This window comes from Diadema antillarum, unplaced genomic scaffold (assembly GCF_040938485.1).
Source record: "Diadema antillarum isolate AM-2024a unplaced genomic scaffold, OU_Dant_1.0 seq00000142_RagTag, whole genome shotgun sequence".
Taxonomy (NCBI): Eukaryota; Metazoa; Echinodermata; class Echinoidea; order Diadematoida; family Diadematidae; genus Diadema; species Diadema antillarum.
The window spans coordinates 296,725-312,689 of NW_027271218.1; the positions used below are offsets into that span (position 1 = coordinate 296,725).

Below are 15,965 nucleotides of genomic sequence, written 5' to 3' on the forward strand. Positions count from 1 at the left end.
ACAGAGAAATGTGATTAAAAGTGTGCAAAATTACTACTTCTCCTGATTGTTGGCTAACTTTTTAGTGTCAGGTTGCATCCCAAATCACCTTCTCTGATTTTATTAAGTTTTGTTTTGTTTTGTTTTTCTCCAAGGAGTGTTTAGTCCTATAGATGTATAATCTGTATAACATCAGTGTGTAAGGCTTGACACCTTTCATGGGTTTATTGTTCGACTTTCGTAATCTCTGCACATAGCCTATAGGCCACTCCCATGCAGATTCTGTAGTTTCATTTGTTTTTTGTTTTATTTTTTCTAAATAGAAAAACCTGATGCCTACTTACTGTGTATAATATAAGTGCAAATTAGTTTGTTGTCACTACTTGCTGTGTGTGTAATTGTGTGTGAAGAGTGTACACCTTGTGACAGTTCTTTTGTGCCATCTACATATCAAGTGCTTTTTACTAGCGGTTTACATTCATACATTTCTGCCCTACCCTAAGGCCAAAAAAAAAAAAGTATGTTGTATTGGCGTAACATGAGATTTTCAAATAGGGTCGGGCGGGCGGATTTTTTTTTTTTTCTTTGCTACCTGTATTTTACATGTAAAACTCATATAATTTAACAAAACCCCATTCGATAGAGAGGGTCTGTTGCATCCAAAGTTTGTTATATCACCGGTTTAAAAGCCGTCACGACATACTGGTCAGAATACAAACGAACAAATTCCTGGGCTAAATCACCCAGCGCCACAGACAAATCGATTCTCCGAATAATATTAAATAAAATCTTCGAACCGGACTTGCCGGTCGCCGACACGCTGTACTGCGCGGCCATTTTCTGACACCAACTGTTGTTGTTGTTGATAATTCGCAAACCCGTGTTGCGCCCTCTCTCGGTAAAAACGATGTATTTCCTTTTCTTTTTCTGAAAAGTTCAGGGTCGGGGTTTTTTTTAGGGTCGGGCGGGTTACGCCAATACAAATTTTTTTTTTTTTTTGCCTAAATGTATAACCTGTCCTCTTTGGTCTGTGGCATGGCACGGTGTGCTCTGTCAGTAGCCCAGTTCTAGATCTATAGAAAGAAACATTCATGATACAATGTACTGTATCTGTGAAGGAAAGATTGTACTGGTCGACCTGGGCACTTCCCCCGTGCTTGCCGATCAGCAGCTTTTGTAGTACTTGCATGATTCCATATTGATGATTATCTATGTTTACAATCTGAGGGAATATAGAATATGATTCCTGCATCTAGGGTTTAAAATGCTGTTTAAGAAAATTTTTAAGAATTTGCATTAATGGACTTGTAATCCCCTGAAATAGCACATGAAATCCTATTCTGTATGTTCCAGACAACAGTATGCTATTAAATGTGGATTAGTGTTACAACTTCTTCAGGAAGAGTAGCACATTTCATATAGAAGTACCTGAAATCTTTCCAGAAACTATAAAGTCAAAAACCCACTCTGCATTGATATGTGCATTGTGTCCATGCTCAAGACAGGCAAAGGCTAGTGTTTATTCCTTTGTACTTGCCCAACCATAAATTTTAATTATTGCCTCTAGAGAGCAAGTGCGCTAGTAGGCTTGTTGTAGCACCAATCTGCTTCGTTACTATGATATGTGTGTGCATGACTGCATGTGTGTTCATTTAATTAAGGTACATCAACTGCTCAGGCAAATTTGTCCCATTCTATTTACTGACAAGTTTCTAACCTATACCTACACATTCCCTTTGGGGTTCTTTTGTAGTGACTACAGCACGGTAGCAGTTGCCGAAGCCGAATCTTTCATGAAGAGATGTATGTTGGCCACGGGGGCGAATCCTGACCACTGCGCCGTCCTAGCTGAGGTGCTGGCCTGCGCTGACCACAGAGGGCACTATAGCCATGGCATGAACAGACTAGGTAGGTCCTCACTATATCATTTCTGTACCAGAGACTTTGGACAGTGTGCATGATGTTTAGGGTTTTCTGTGGCAATTGCACTCAAAGCACAAAAAAGGGTTAATATCATAGTCTTATCACAAGCCACCAGCTTCTTTTTTTTGTGTGTTTTTTTTTTGCAGTCACTCTTTAGTAGTCAAGTTTCATATAATTGAATTATTTTGCAACTGATTGATAAATTTGTGGTAGTTTATCTAGTATTAAATAAGCATTCCCTTTGCAATTTGCTGTCATGTACCACATTATGTTCAGCCACACTGATGTTAAAGACTCATAGTAGGGCAGATATGTAACAAAATTTGGCCGAGATGCTCACATCCGGCGGAAAGTATGAAATTTTGCATATAGGGGTATTTTGGGGCGCTGATTTCAAATATTGCCGGATCCAAGAGATCTGGCCACGGGGTCGGCCGCCATTTTGAATTCCAATATGGCCACCATCACAAAACAAATCTAAAGATCCCTATCTTCAGTTCTGAATGACCTGTGGCACCAAAATTTGGTACACATGAGCGTTTTGACATATTGAATTTGATAACAGATTGATTTGAAGTGTCTGACAAACAACGAATGGCCGCCACTTTGAATTCCAAAATGGCCGCCTCGACGAAATATTCAAAAACCTTATCTCGATTTCTAAGTGGTGAGTGACGCTGAAATTAGGTGTAAACAAGTATTTTAACATACTGAGTTAAAATACTAACTAATGTGATGTGTCTGACAAACGCAATGCCTGCTATTTTGAATTCCAATGTGGCTACGAAGACAAACACCAAGACTTAACATTCACGGGCATGTCAAAAAGTGCAGCAAAAAGGAAGCATAATGCACCTTTCACTGACGTCACAATGTAAATACAGCAGCGCGCACTCAATCAGTTACAAACGCGCGCTCAATCAGGTAGCCTAATTTACAAACCCGAGATAGAGATTTTCAACACTCCAACATGACAACTTTGTATAAAAATTCAAATTGGCTGCCGTGCAGCTTGTCAGACATATGAAATAAGTCCGTTATTGAAGTCATCATATCACCATGCTTTTATGTATCAAATTCCAATGCCATTCAGAACTGAAGATAGGGATCATTGACGGCGGCCATATTGGAATTCAAAATGGCGGCCGACCCCGTGGCCAGATCTCTTGGATCCGGCAATTTTTGAAATCAGCGCCCCAAAATACCCCTATATGCAAAATTTCATACTTTCCGCCGGATGTGAGCATCTTTTTCACATATCTGCCCCACTATCACAGTTAGTGGATATGCTACATACACCCTGCTATTTGTTTGCTTGTCTGCAATTTGGACAGGGGGCTCATATCTGTGCTAAGCTTGCAGGGAATAGTGACTGATTTACCGTCAGTTTCCGATTGCTTGAACCCTGTGTGAAGTTTAATAGCTTGGGCTGGATCGCAAACATTGCATGTACATTGCGTTACTCATAATCCCTGTTACGCATATATGTCAGTGACAAATAATGAGCTTAGTCAATGAAAATGAGAATTTATTTGCATTCATAGCCTTACGTTCATTATTCCTCTGTACGTTTTATGCAAAAGTTGAATATTGCTTGAGTTGATGCATTTTCTTCAGTCTTGTCATATTGTTTTATGTATTTCTGTAAAGGGAATGACAGCCACTGGCTCTACTAGCCACTGGCTTTTAGTGGTTTCCTCGACATTTGATTAATGTACATAAAATATTGGGCTGTATTGCTTTTATGAAATCAATAAACTGAAATTGAATCAAATAAAAAAAAAATAAAGATATTTCAAATGGGGTTGACTATATTTCTATTGCATATTAAGATTTCCGCATCCGATGTTTACAATACAATGAAAATGATATAGACTGGAGGAGTAGGAGCCATGAGGTGTCAAAAAACCTGCCATTCATCTTGTCTCACATTCCCATGTTTTTGAAATGAGGAACTTGCCATTTGAAATATTTCATGTGATCTTCGGTATGAAATTCTTTCTTCCACATGTACGGCAGAAATGTACGTCAACGACGTCGAAGGAGGCATGACGGAGAAAGACGGACAACCAGTTGTGCTGAAAGTGAGGAATTGTTCTCCTTTTATTTCACATTTTATCTGCACAGTTTTCAATCCATCTCCTCCATATATTCTGTTCTATTCAAATAAACATCCTTCACTCAGAAAAAAAGAAATCATGGAAAAATATCCCACGTAATATAATGCTTTCCAAGGTCAAACATTTCTCCAAAATGCTGGTAATGAGTGTGATAGCTTGGTTGAGAATTAGCATATTGAATAAGTGTCATGACAAAGTGAACAACAACAGCAGTGACTACTACAGTAATAACAACAACAATAAAACCAAACAACTAAAAGAGCATCAACAAGACACACAGTTATGTGCAAAATGTATGGAACCACATGTATGAAATTGAATTAAATTGCAATTGTCCTGCTCTTTCATACTCATGTTCCAAAACAGTACTTGATGCATTGTGTATTTTTTCTCCCCCTCCTCCCCAATTCTTTATCTCACTTTCTCTGTACAAGCACCGCCTCATTATACTTTCTACCTGTAATACCATAGTAAAAGGGTAGAATGACATCATTTTGTATTTAAGTTGTTTGATCTATTTGCTTATGTTGGAATGTATTATGCATATTTATATAGACAGATTGGTTGATAGCAGAGGCCCATGACATTGCACAAAGAATAATTACAAGAGATAGAGAACTCCTGCAACAAGGATTTTATCAGAGCATGCATTTAATCAGGATTTTACATGCATTCTACAGCTGTTTATAAATGATTCCTACTGTTAAAGTGGAAATTTTCATGCATTTTCCACCATCCAGAAGCTAGCGTGAAAATATAAGCGTGCGAGTAATTTTGCATGCTACATGTTCCAATAATTAATGTCCTGATTACGAGGAATCAAAAACGTGAAATTTGTCTTACCCAGCTGAGTGCGAAAAATTTCTCATTCAAAAATACCCACTTTTACAGTACCATTTAGTATACAAGAAAGCAAAGAACAATATCCAATTGCCCATTGTGTAGTACATTGACTTGTAGCCCTATTTGTTTGGCTTGGCTTGGCTTGGCTTTTGTTTCTGAAGGAAATGGCGGGCACGGCTTGGGTTGATGGACGGAACCTCCTGGGCCCCGTGGTGGGAAAGTTTTGCACGGACCTGGCCATACAGAAAGCAAGAGAAGCCGGCATTGGCTGGGTCGTCGCGAAAGGTCTGTATGCCCTCAATCCGTGTAATACAGTCACACACGGCCGGATTTCGAACCGGGTCCATAAGGAATTAAAACCGTATCGACCCTGTTCAAGCTGTAGAGATCCGCATTGACCCACGTCGTATCCCATGTCAATTCCTGATGGATTCCGCGGGCTACAATACGGCGGTGCAAATTTTTTGGTCATGTCCAAAATTTTCTCGCGGATTTGAATTCTGTATTGATATCCGAATTGACGCGGTTCGAACCGCATTGACTCTCATTGACTTGCTGCAACCCACATCGTAAAACTGTCTGGACCCTTGCCGTATAACGCATTCCCTTCATGCAACAGATGATGACAAGGTTTACATCCGGGTCAGTATGGGTCGAAGCAGGTTGACACGGGTCAATAGGGGTCGAAAAGGATTCAGTTAAGGATTTTAAGCGGATTTTTATACGGTTCATAATACGGGCCAATATGCCCGTGCCAGTGTGCATTGTTAGCTAAGTGTTGTCACTTTATGTATCTTTGATATCGTCTACATTTCCCTTTTTTTCTCAAATGGAAAGCCACTCATCGTTCCTGAAGTGTATGCCTTGGCTTGCTTCCCTGCATCTTGCAATTCATTTTTTTTTCTCTCCTCCAGGTTCAAATCATTACAGCATAGCAGGTTGGTACACCTTGAGGTGCATGGAGCAAGGAATGATCGGAATGAGTTTTACAAACACATCGCCGCTGGTTGTGCCGACAAGGGCGCGGAAGGTTAGTGTGATGGCAGAGTGGATGAAGTGTGAACAGATCTGCAAAGCTCACTGTATTATTGCAGGTCATCATTGGTGCAAACTATTTCAAAACATAATAGGTATGGGGAGTGTGAACGCAGCTGATAGACTATAAATACCATGGAGGGTAATGATGCAAGCTAGTGTGATTATAGATAATGTTTGTTTGAACACAGCTATTAAACAGACTTGTAACTGGTCTGCTCGCGGCAGCAAATTCATTCATGCTACAGGACTATCGAACATAGAGAAAAATACCAATAACACAGCTGTATTAGTCCTACCCCTACATTATGTCAAATATATAAAATGATAATACGGGTACATTGTACGTATAATGAGAAAAACATTTCTGCAATTCAATTTCGTACTAGCTTCTTGTCAAGGAAAATTTGTGAAAATTTCCACCCCTCTAGAATTTCTAGTCTTACAATACACTTTTTTCATGCTGTCTGTTTCATTAATGTGTTTGATATTTCCTTTATCTTTGAAGCCTATGTTTGGAACCAACCCCATTTCTTGTGGTGCACCGGCCCAAAATGGTGATGGGTATGTGCTGGACATGGCCACTTCCACTGTGGCTTTAGGAAAGGTAAGTCCCTCTGACAAATTTGAAAGAGTTTTATTGAAAATGTAGACCAAAGTCAAGAAAAGGGAATGCTTTTTTTTTTCTCAGAGTTGAAGGAAAATTTTCCGATATATACAATTATTTCCTCACAATTTATCAGAGAAAGAGAGTGTACTTCTTTCTCAACTATCCTATGTTTGCATATATTGATTTTGTGAAGTCTTGAATTAATATATGATATTGTCCTTTCAAGTCTGATCTATTCCGATCATTTTTTCCCCTTCTTTCATAGAACTATATTGCACGTAATCAGTTCTGCTAAGTCTTTTGTTGTTTACTTTTTCTCAATGGATTGTTCTTGTCAAGTTTTCTTGTTCTGCAAAGAAAGTGGAAGCTTCACTTGATTAGAGCTTGTAGTTCTTCAGGTCATGTATTTGTGTTTAAAAACAGATGAATTGTTCATTTCTGTGTTGGTTGTAGATCGAGTTGAATGCAGTCAAGGAGATTCCAATCCCCAATGGGTGGGGATGCGATGCAACAGGGAGGGTGAGTGAATCATTCTTGGCTGGGAGATAATTCCATTAAGGGGGAGGGGAGTTAAGGTCCTGCATTCAGGCAGGACTAACCCATTACTTTTGAATGTACCTATACACCCAGCTAGCTTTGACTTGCTCAGTGGCGCTCAATGAAATCTCTCCCATATGTGACTGTGCACCTCAAAACGAACATAAAGTCGCACACACTGATTTTGCGTGAGGACTGAAAATAAGTGAAATGGGTCAACCTAGCCGAACTTGACTTTTTCATATTTTCTGAAAGAGCGGGTCTTCTTTTACATTATGCTAAAATTTGGTATCATAAAACCGGTAGGAAAGTGTGTTTTTTAGCAGTTTATCTCGAACATTTTTGGTAGAATAGTGTGATTAGGTGTGTCTTTAGAATCCCTTTTTCATTTCTGAAACACCTTGTCCACACTCTTCACTTTCAACTCTAATAACTTTTGAAAGGATAGTGCTACTGCTTTGAAAGTTGGCATAAATTATGGACAGAATGTGTTAATAAGGCATGCTTAATTTCAGTTTAATCTGATAATCCCTTCATTGTTGTTACTCTGGTGGTTTACTTCCTGTTTTTTGTCCCATTCATCGCACAGCCAGCACGGTTTAGCAAAGATTAAGCGCTTGAATAGACACCGTACTTCAAAGCCTCTTTTCTCAGTTCACACTTTTCCTGAGTTTGTGCTTTCTTTCCAATATTTAGATAGGTTAGGAGAGTCCATTTGACTTGAGTTATACATCATTTTAAAGCTTAAAGTCTGCTCTTTTAGAATATGGTCTTAACTAAAAATTCATGTCTGGCGACTTTTTGTTTGTTTTGAGGTGCAGAGTCACATATATATGGAAAGTGGAATAACCCAACCCATGTGTAACAACATCATTATCATGATAGGCATTGTCATTTTGTTCTGATTATAAGAAGAGTGCGTCAGCCCCATTCTTTGTTACCTGGTAGATAGTTTCTGAATATCTATGCAGTTTGTGGCAAGTAAAACACACGGGCAGATACATGCCAGTAATAGAGGATTTTTATAATACATCCACCACTGTGAATGGTAGAGATCACGAATATGGTGCCTTTGAAGGATGTCTCTTCAGATTTTGTCTGCTTTGTTTTCTTCTCATCACCAGACAGCCTGGCTGATAAAATGCCGGTAGGCTTTTCTGAGTCTCTATCTATGCTACCATTGAATATTTTGCCGAAGTCTTGTACAAAATCTAACATGAGTTGTGAGTGTTTGTACTAATCACGTTTTTCAATGGCAAAAGGTTGAGCATGTCAATCACTTCAGAGTATAAATTTATTTTTCTTTGACTAGAGGCATTTCTGTTCTCACCATCTGCTCATTTTCCTTTTATTCCTGATCAAGCTCATTTTCTTCACCAATATCATTTTTGTTTCCATTTCATTATCCTGTTTTGTTGTCACATCAAGTGTTACGTTTTGCATCATTATCAGCACCATTTGTCATGATCACACTTGCCATCATCAGTTGTACTCTTATTTCAATATTTCATTCTTGTCATCTCCATTGTCATCATTTTGTGATCATCATCATCATCATTGCTGTTCTGATTATCTTCTTTATTACCATCATCATCACCATCACCATCAACATCATCATCATCATTATATTCACCGTCAAATTTACTCTTGTTTGTCTTTATCATCATCATCTTTACATTCTTTTGTTGCTATGACAACTGCATGCATCCCTCACCATGCCATCGTCTGTAACGCTGCTCTTCGTAATCTGTGATTCCTCCACAGGAGTCCAATGATCCCAAGTCAGTTATAGCAGGTGGAGGCCTGCTACCACTGGGCGGGTCAGAGATATCCGGCGGCTACAAGGTGAGTGCAGAAACCCGGTTGGTCAATATCATAGTAGTTCATCTCATATGATCTTCCCCTCTGCCGAGCTAAGTCAAGCATTTTTATGTTATATTATGCTTTAAAAAAATATGTTTAATTTTCTTTATATTTTCTTTACATTGTGGCCCGACTGTGATGTCATGAGTGTTTGTAGTCTTTTTTTTTTTTCAGTGTTGACAACGCATATACAAATTTAAAGGCAAAACATGGTTAACTCACAAGGGCTCAAGATTAATCTTTCACAATTTTGAATTTGGGTGCGATAGATTGAAAGGGTCTCTCAATAAACTTGTCTCATTGATGCAATGTGCATTGATGACGAGTTTTGTTGGAGTATTTTGAGATCAAAGCGTAAAATAAAGGTTTACATACCCGACTTTTATTCCTGAAAAGCCCTCCCATTTCAGTAATATGTAGGTATACAGAATGCTTCAAATGTGATGATTGATCGTGCCGTAGCAATGTTGTTCCCCAACGAGCTGCATGAGATTCACTTTGAATGAGGTCCTTGGTTTTATTCTGAGCCACAGTAGCTTCACAAGTAGCCCCCTCTTCACAACCCACTCCAAGTTGATACTTGCCTCATTCCTACCTTGAGGGTCCGTGCATCTAAAAAAAAATCTGAGGCAGAATCATGATCCTAAACACGTTTGAGGCATTTTCGGGGGTTAGATAAACCTTACCGTGTTTATTTCAAACACTTTTAGAAATGCCAATTTGGTACACCCTTCAAAGGTCGTTTTGAAACGCGTTTATATCTCAAGGTCAATTCCCAGATGTTTCCGGTTGTGTTTTATACCCATTATTTGTGTGTGAATGATGAGGCACGTTTGGTAGTACGCAGTTGACCTTTATTTCTTGGGTTGAACGGTGCAAGCCCTCGAATCGCAATTGTATGATGGTTAGACAAATGTGGCACCTGAGAATTGCGTTTCAAAGCACATTCGCAAACACCATTCCAAACACGTTTTGAAGCATGAATCTGTCTCTGAAGTTCGATATTAAAAATGTAGCCTAAGATTCTCGAGGTATCTTTGATAGAATAAGGATTAATAGGAGAGTTACATAACCCCCTCTTTGATGGTAATTGGTATCGAGAAATCTGGGCTGACTGGCAAGAGGACAGCCTCTTGATAGTTGTACCTCTATCTGAGATTATCATTGACTGGACCTCCTACCTCCATCTTTCCCTGTCCCTTCTCCCTCCTCAGGGGTACGGTCTGGCCATGATGGTGGACATCTTCTGTGGTATCTTAGGCGGGGCACAATTTGGGCCCAATGTCAGGAAGTGGAAGGTCAATGACCGGGTTGCAGATCTCGTGAGTCTTTTTTTTTTTTTTTCCATTGCCTGCATTTTTCCCTTTTCTTCATATATTGAATTAAGATTTAGGGTCAAAGATGCGATCTGCTACATCTTTTTCTGATTTTTTGCAGTGTTCAATTTTTTATTTTTTACCCAAAATGCTGCAGATTTCATGGAAAATACTGCTTATTGCAATTTTTTAAAAATCACATTGTGTCTATTGCAGGAAAAGTAGAAATACTGTTTTTCCACCAAAAATACATTTTTTTTTTTTTCATACTGCAATGTCATTTACAAGGTTGGCATCTCCATGGGAAATAGACACACACACAGTGACATCATGCATGATCAAAGGAATTCATAAAAATTTTCAATCTATGTATGCACACAGAAAATTAGTGATTGGTGCTATGCCAGTTCTATAATCCATTGAAATCAAAAAATGTTTCTGTCTCAGTGTATGTGCAGATCAGTATCACATCACACATTTGACAACATCACTTGATAAGCACTACAGCTTGACTTTATATCATCTCAGTTTTCTATTTTTACTTCATTTCTTTTACCCAAGTGTTCAGAAATCATAAAGAAAGGAAAGGTAGTGAACACATGCACATTTCAGAAGAATGTATTTGAGATTTAGCAACCATGGTAATGTGCACCATCTTCATTTGGAATACTCTGGATTGGTTTTCTCTCTTCACCTGGTCAGGGCCAGTGTTTTGTGGCCATCAACACGGAGGCTTTCGCCCCAGGGTTCTCTGGGAGACTTGGTGAGCTGATGGCCATGTGCAGGGGAGCAGAGCCGGTGAGTAAAATAGAAAGAAGAAGAGGAGGAGGAGAAAGACTAAGAGAAGAAGAAAGGATGATTGATGATGAGTAGAATGAACAAGAGGCAGTGGAGGAGGAAGAGGAGGAGGAAGAGAAAAAGTTTGAAGGGTGATGATGAGTAGAAGGAGGTAATAGGCAAAGGAGAAAGAGGCAAAGGAAGAGGGGTAGGATGATGAGGAGGAGGTAAGGAGGAGAATGGGTAGGATGAGGAAAAGGAGATGGAAAAGGAGATGAATCATTGATGATGACTAGAAGTAAGAAGAGGTAGACCTCCCAAACATTCTGAATTTGGAGGAATTAATCAGAATTCATGCCATTACCACCTCTTGTTCCAGTAGGAGTTTCATATATATCTTGATAATTTTGATACACACTCCAATGGGAGCTGCTCTTTCTTTCCTATTTTTGAGCAAAATCATCAATTTTTTATTTTTCTGCCTCCGCCACGAAGTGGTGCCGGAGGCAGAAAAATAATTATGTTTTCGGGTTGTCCGTCCGTCCGTACGTCAGTCCGCTTTCGTTTACGCGATAACTTGAGTAATATTTACTTTACTTTCCCCATTAACTTGGTCCAAATATGAAGTATGATGAGACAATTATTTGATTAGATTTTGGGTGAAATTGGCTAAAGGTCAAAGGTCAAAGGTCAAATCATGAAATTGTATCCGTTTACGCAATAACTCAAGACTGGATAGAGCAAATTTAACCAAACTTTCTTGGAGGATGATGTATGATGGGACAATTACTTGATTAGTTTTTCAGTGAAATCGGACAGAGGTCAAAGGTCAAAGATCAAGGTCAAATCCTAAAATTTATCTGTTTACGCATGGCTCGACACTAATTTTTTTGCTTGGTGGCCCGATTGGGCCACCGAAATCCTAAATTTCAAATTTTTGGTGGCCCGAGAGAAAAATTTGGTGTCCCGAAAAAAAAAAACCAATGAAAAACATTAAAAGTCCTTCTTTTTTTAATGAGTCAAATATTTAAGATTTATGATAGTAAGAATTAGAAGTTGGACATATCTACTCATAAATAAACTTCAACAAACTTGCAACACTCACTCTCAGGCATTCATTCAGTCCTTTTCATCCATCCTTTGAACAAATTTAACTGCTAATTTCTAGCGCAAACAGTTACAAATTTATTGACATACTTTTCACAAAATTTTAGTGGCCCAAGGCGGGCCACCAAATTTGCCCTTTTTTGAAATTTGGTGGCCCGACTTTCATTTTTGGTGGCCCCGGGCCACCGGGCCACTGTTAGTGTCGAGCCCTGGTTTACGTGATAACTCAAAACTGGATGAAGCAGCTTTCACCAAACTTGGTCCAAGGATGATGTATGATGGGACAATTAGTTGAGTAGATTTTAGTGACATTTGCAAGAGGTCGAAGGTCAAAAGGTCAAGGTCAAATGCTACAAATGTTGCAATTTCCCCCATATCTATGCCCGAAGGTATTTTCTTGAAACTTGGTGTGGACATGTACTACTGCGTAAAGATTCTCCAGAGAGAGTTTCATGTCATAAGGTCAAAGGTCAAAAGGTCAAAGGTTAGGTGAAAATGTTGCAATATCATTTTTCTCGCAAATGGTTCAATGTATCTTCATGGAACTTGGTAAATACGCTTGTACTGACTGGCAGGGATTATCTAGGGAATTTAGGGTCATGGGTCAATAGTCAGGCATCAAAGGTCAAGGTCATCTCAAAATTTTACTATTTCCCTCATATACTAGTATGCAATGCTTGCATAATTAGTTTCAAAACTTAATACATGCATTACCTAATGGAGATTCTCTGGGAAATTTCCAGCCAGAAGGTCAAAGGTCAAAGGTTAAGGGTCAAAGACCAGGTTTCAATGTTCCCCCACCCCCCCCAAAAAAAAAAAAAAAATCCATTTTGTACCGTCATTACACTCTTTCTTCATACCTTGGAAATTAAATTACTCAATGCACAAACTTATAAAAAGGTCTGTCAGAATTCAAGTAAAAAGTCTCAATTCCCCAAATATGTGTACCTGCACTCTTAGAAGATTAAAGCAAACCCGGTTCAAGACATTTCTGACAAACCTGTCATTTCAATATTTTGCCAGTTACAATTGTATGTGAAAATATCATGGATCACACATTGTGAAGACATTGTACTATTAGCCTATTGGGAGAATCATGCATTATGGCGGAGGCATCAGTCGCCATAGCGACATTTCTAGTTTATTTTTTTGTCAGAAAGGTTTGGAGGTCTGGAGAGGCAATGGAGAGGAGGAGGAAAAGAATAAAGGATGATAATGAGTAGAAGAAAAAGAAGCTATGGAGGATTAGGAGATGAAGCTGGAAGAAGCAAAGGACAAGAGATGGAATGAGGATGAATGAGATGGAGGAGATTTAGGAGGTCTAAAAAAGGTGAAAGACAAGATAAAAGAGAAGAAAAAGGATAAGGAATTAAAGCTTTTACCCATTGAGATGCACACAACACACGAGTGTTACCCTGATTGCTGTTTAGAGTCTCCCTGATTGTGATGTGTGAACACTTGCATTCTTGCTCTGTGGTGAGGACTTTTAATCTATCACTGAACTGTGAAAGGGATGAAGTCTTTTAACTAAGATGGCTTCCTCTCAACGTTTCACTGAAACAGGCTGAGGGTGAGACAGAGGTTCTGGTAGCTGGAGACCCAGAGAGGCAACACATGGCTAAAGTAGCCAAGGATGGCGGCCTACATTATCATCACAACCTACTCAAACAGATGGTGAGTAAGGGCATGTTCACACTTCCATTACAACGTACACAGGTATAAAGAAAATTTAATCACACTGAATTTGAAATACTAGTACCGGACCCGAAATTATTGTATATCTATATCTTTATATACTTAATTGTTCAGCTAGTCAGAAATTCCAGTACATTTGCCCTATATTTACTGCTTATAACAATGATTGGGTGAAACTGACTTTGTTGAAAGTGTGGATTGCCAAGCATGGTCTGAGCTGTTTCTTTAGTGTTAAAATTAGATTAAATGTTTATTAGTTTCATTAGTAAGTTGGTGTGTAGTTACAAATCATTTTGTTCTTATTTCTTTGCAACTAGATGGCTGGCTGGGTGCTTGTTATTGCAATTTCTTAGAGTGGATTTGGTATTATGAACTATTTTACAATCAACCTTCCCTTCTTATATCTCTCTCTTGCCATCTCTTTAATTTCCATGCAATCCTTTCCCCTCCATCTGCCCCATCCTCCCTCCCCCTCCCTCCATTGCTCTCTCTCCCTTCTGTTCTCTCTCCAATCTCATCCCTATCCCTTTCCCCATCCACTCCCCCCTCACTCTCACCCCTCCACCTTGCCCTCTCCTCCACCTTGCCCTCCCCTCCCATTCTTCCTCTTATTTCTTCTCCACCCCATCATCTCCCATTCCCCCTTTAATCTCCTCCCCACCCACCCAATCCCTCCTCCCTTAATCCTGTTCCCCGATCCCCTTCCCATCCTTACAACATTTCTTCTCGTTTCCTTCTGTCACCCTCCTCATCTCATCTCTTCCCCCCATCCCCCTCCGCCTCCCCTCCTCCCCCATCCCCCTCCCCTTCAAACATCCCTTCCTCTCTATCTTTATCTTCCCAGGATGCACTGGCTACCAAGCTCAAGGTTGACCCCATACAGAGAGTGACCTCGACCTAAGCACAATCAGCACTACCCGGGGAAGCTGATTCTCCCTTTTTCTTTGTCTGCTTCCTGGGTTCTATGGCAACTGTGAGATGATGTCCCCTGCAAGGAGAAAGGATCTAACAATTGCCTAGAAATCAGTAGCTTAAAACATGATGATTAGGTTCTGGCCTCACCTGCGGCTGGTTTTCATATTCATTGAGTTATAAGTGGTGTGTGGTTTTAATTGACAAGTGGTAATGATGAAAGATGGACTGCTTTTAAATGTGCTCCTCATCAACTCATTTAATATGTGATATAAATGTGATTATGATTGCGCAGAAATCATTGAAATGTATTTCATTAGCCAATATGTGTCTTCCATCGATGTATCGCACAATTTTCCTGTAATAGTGTGTGTATTACTGTTTGTTTTTGATTCGCTTATTGCTGTGTTCTAAATCTCATGAAATGAAGATTTTCATGTAATCGACATGCAAATGCACAATTAGTGTCTTTGGTGGTCCATTTCATAAAAAGTTACCATGATAGCAACTTGTGCTACAATGTAAAGTGCTAATGACAAGAACCATGCTTCCTGATTGGCTGTTGATACAAGATGTTTCTGTTCTAGCAAAAGTTGCTATCCTCACATCTTTTATGAAGTGGTACCCCGGAGATACAGGTGTACGGGTACCTTTAGTCCTATTGCTAGACTTTCATGCTGCCAACGTCAGTGTGTGATGAAGAAGATTAGGGTTATTTTCTCAGACAAATGGGACAGTTATAGCAGTCACAGCATACGGAGGAAAGGGTTGAGTTACTGCCATTCAGGTTTTAGACTGACATCGATATGAATGTGTAGGACCAAGCATTTTGTGAAATCATACATACCATTGCTCATTGCTTTCTGCTGCTAAATACCTCAATCAATTGCTTTCATAAGTTGCCACTACTGGTGAGCAAATACTGTGTGTTGTGAACATATATACGAGAGGTTATTCCAACAAATTTGCTGAAAAGTCAAGTCAGTATCACATATATGCAGGATATGTTGCAACATCTGTGTTTGTCCATTTTCAATTTTTTGTCATTTTGTGTGCATGCGTTTTGAATACTGCTGGTGATTTTTAGAATAAGTTTAGCAGCCAAAGTGATACATGATTTAGATTTGATTTAAAACATAAGCATTTACAGTCTAATTTTATCCTCAAATGTGTTCATTCAGCTTAATTTCATTCACTGCTACGATGCAGTGATTGTAGCAAGAATTATTACTGCAAGAATTGCAAGGC

At 39.3% G+C, this 15,965-nt stretch overlaps 1 protein-coding gene across 1 annotated transcript; it reads left to right on the forward strand.

The window, feature by feature from the left end:
* The first annotated feature begins 984 nt into the window (after positions 1 to 984).
* LOC139727679 (uncharacterized oxidoreductase YjmC-like) lies at positions 985 to 14,940 on the forward strand. The gene is made up of 12 exons (XM_071638659.1): positions 985 to 1,022; positions 1,733 to 1,887; positions 3,922 to 3,986; positions 5,027 to 5,150; positions 5,780 to 5,895; positions 6,409 to 6,507; positions 6,964 to 7,029; positions 8,812 to 8,892; positions 10,125 to 10,232; positions 10,929 to 11,024; positions 13,674 to 13,784; positions 14,650 to 14,940. The coding sequence occupies exons 1-12, from the start codon at positions 985 to 987 to the stop codon at positions 14,704 to 14,706; spliced, it is 1,116 nt and encodes a 371-aa protein (XP_071494760.1). The 3' UTR covers positions 14,707 to 14,940.
* The last annotated feature ends 1,025 nt before the right edge of the window (positions 14,941 to 15,965 follow it).

Coding starts and splice junctions, on each gene's coding strand:
- LOC139727679 (XM_071638659.1), top strand. CDS start 985: ATGTATAACCTGTCCTCTTTGGTCTGTGGCATGGCACG. Junction 6,508..6,963: donor CCACTGTGGCTTTAGGAAAG/GTAAGTCCCTCT, acceptor TGTTGGTTGTAG/ATCGAGTTGAATGCAGTCAA. Junction 8,893..10,124: donor AGATATCCGGCGGCTACAAG/GTGAGTGCAGAA, acceptor CTCCCTCCTCAG/GGGTACGGTCTGGCCATGAT.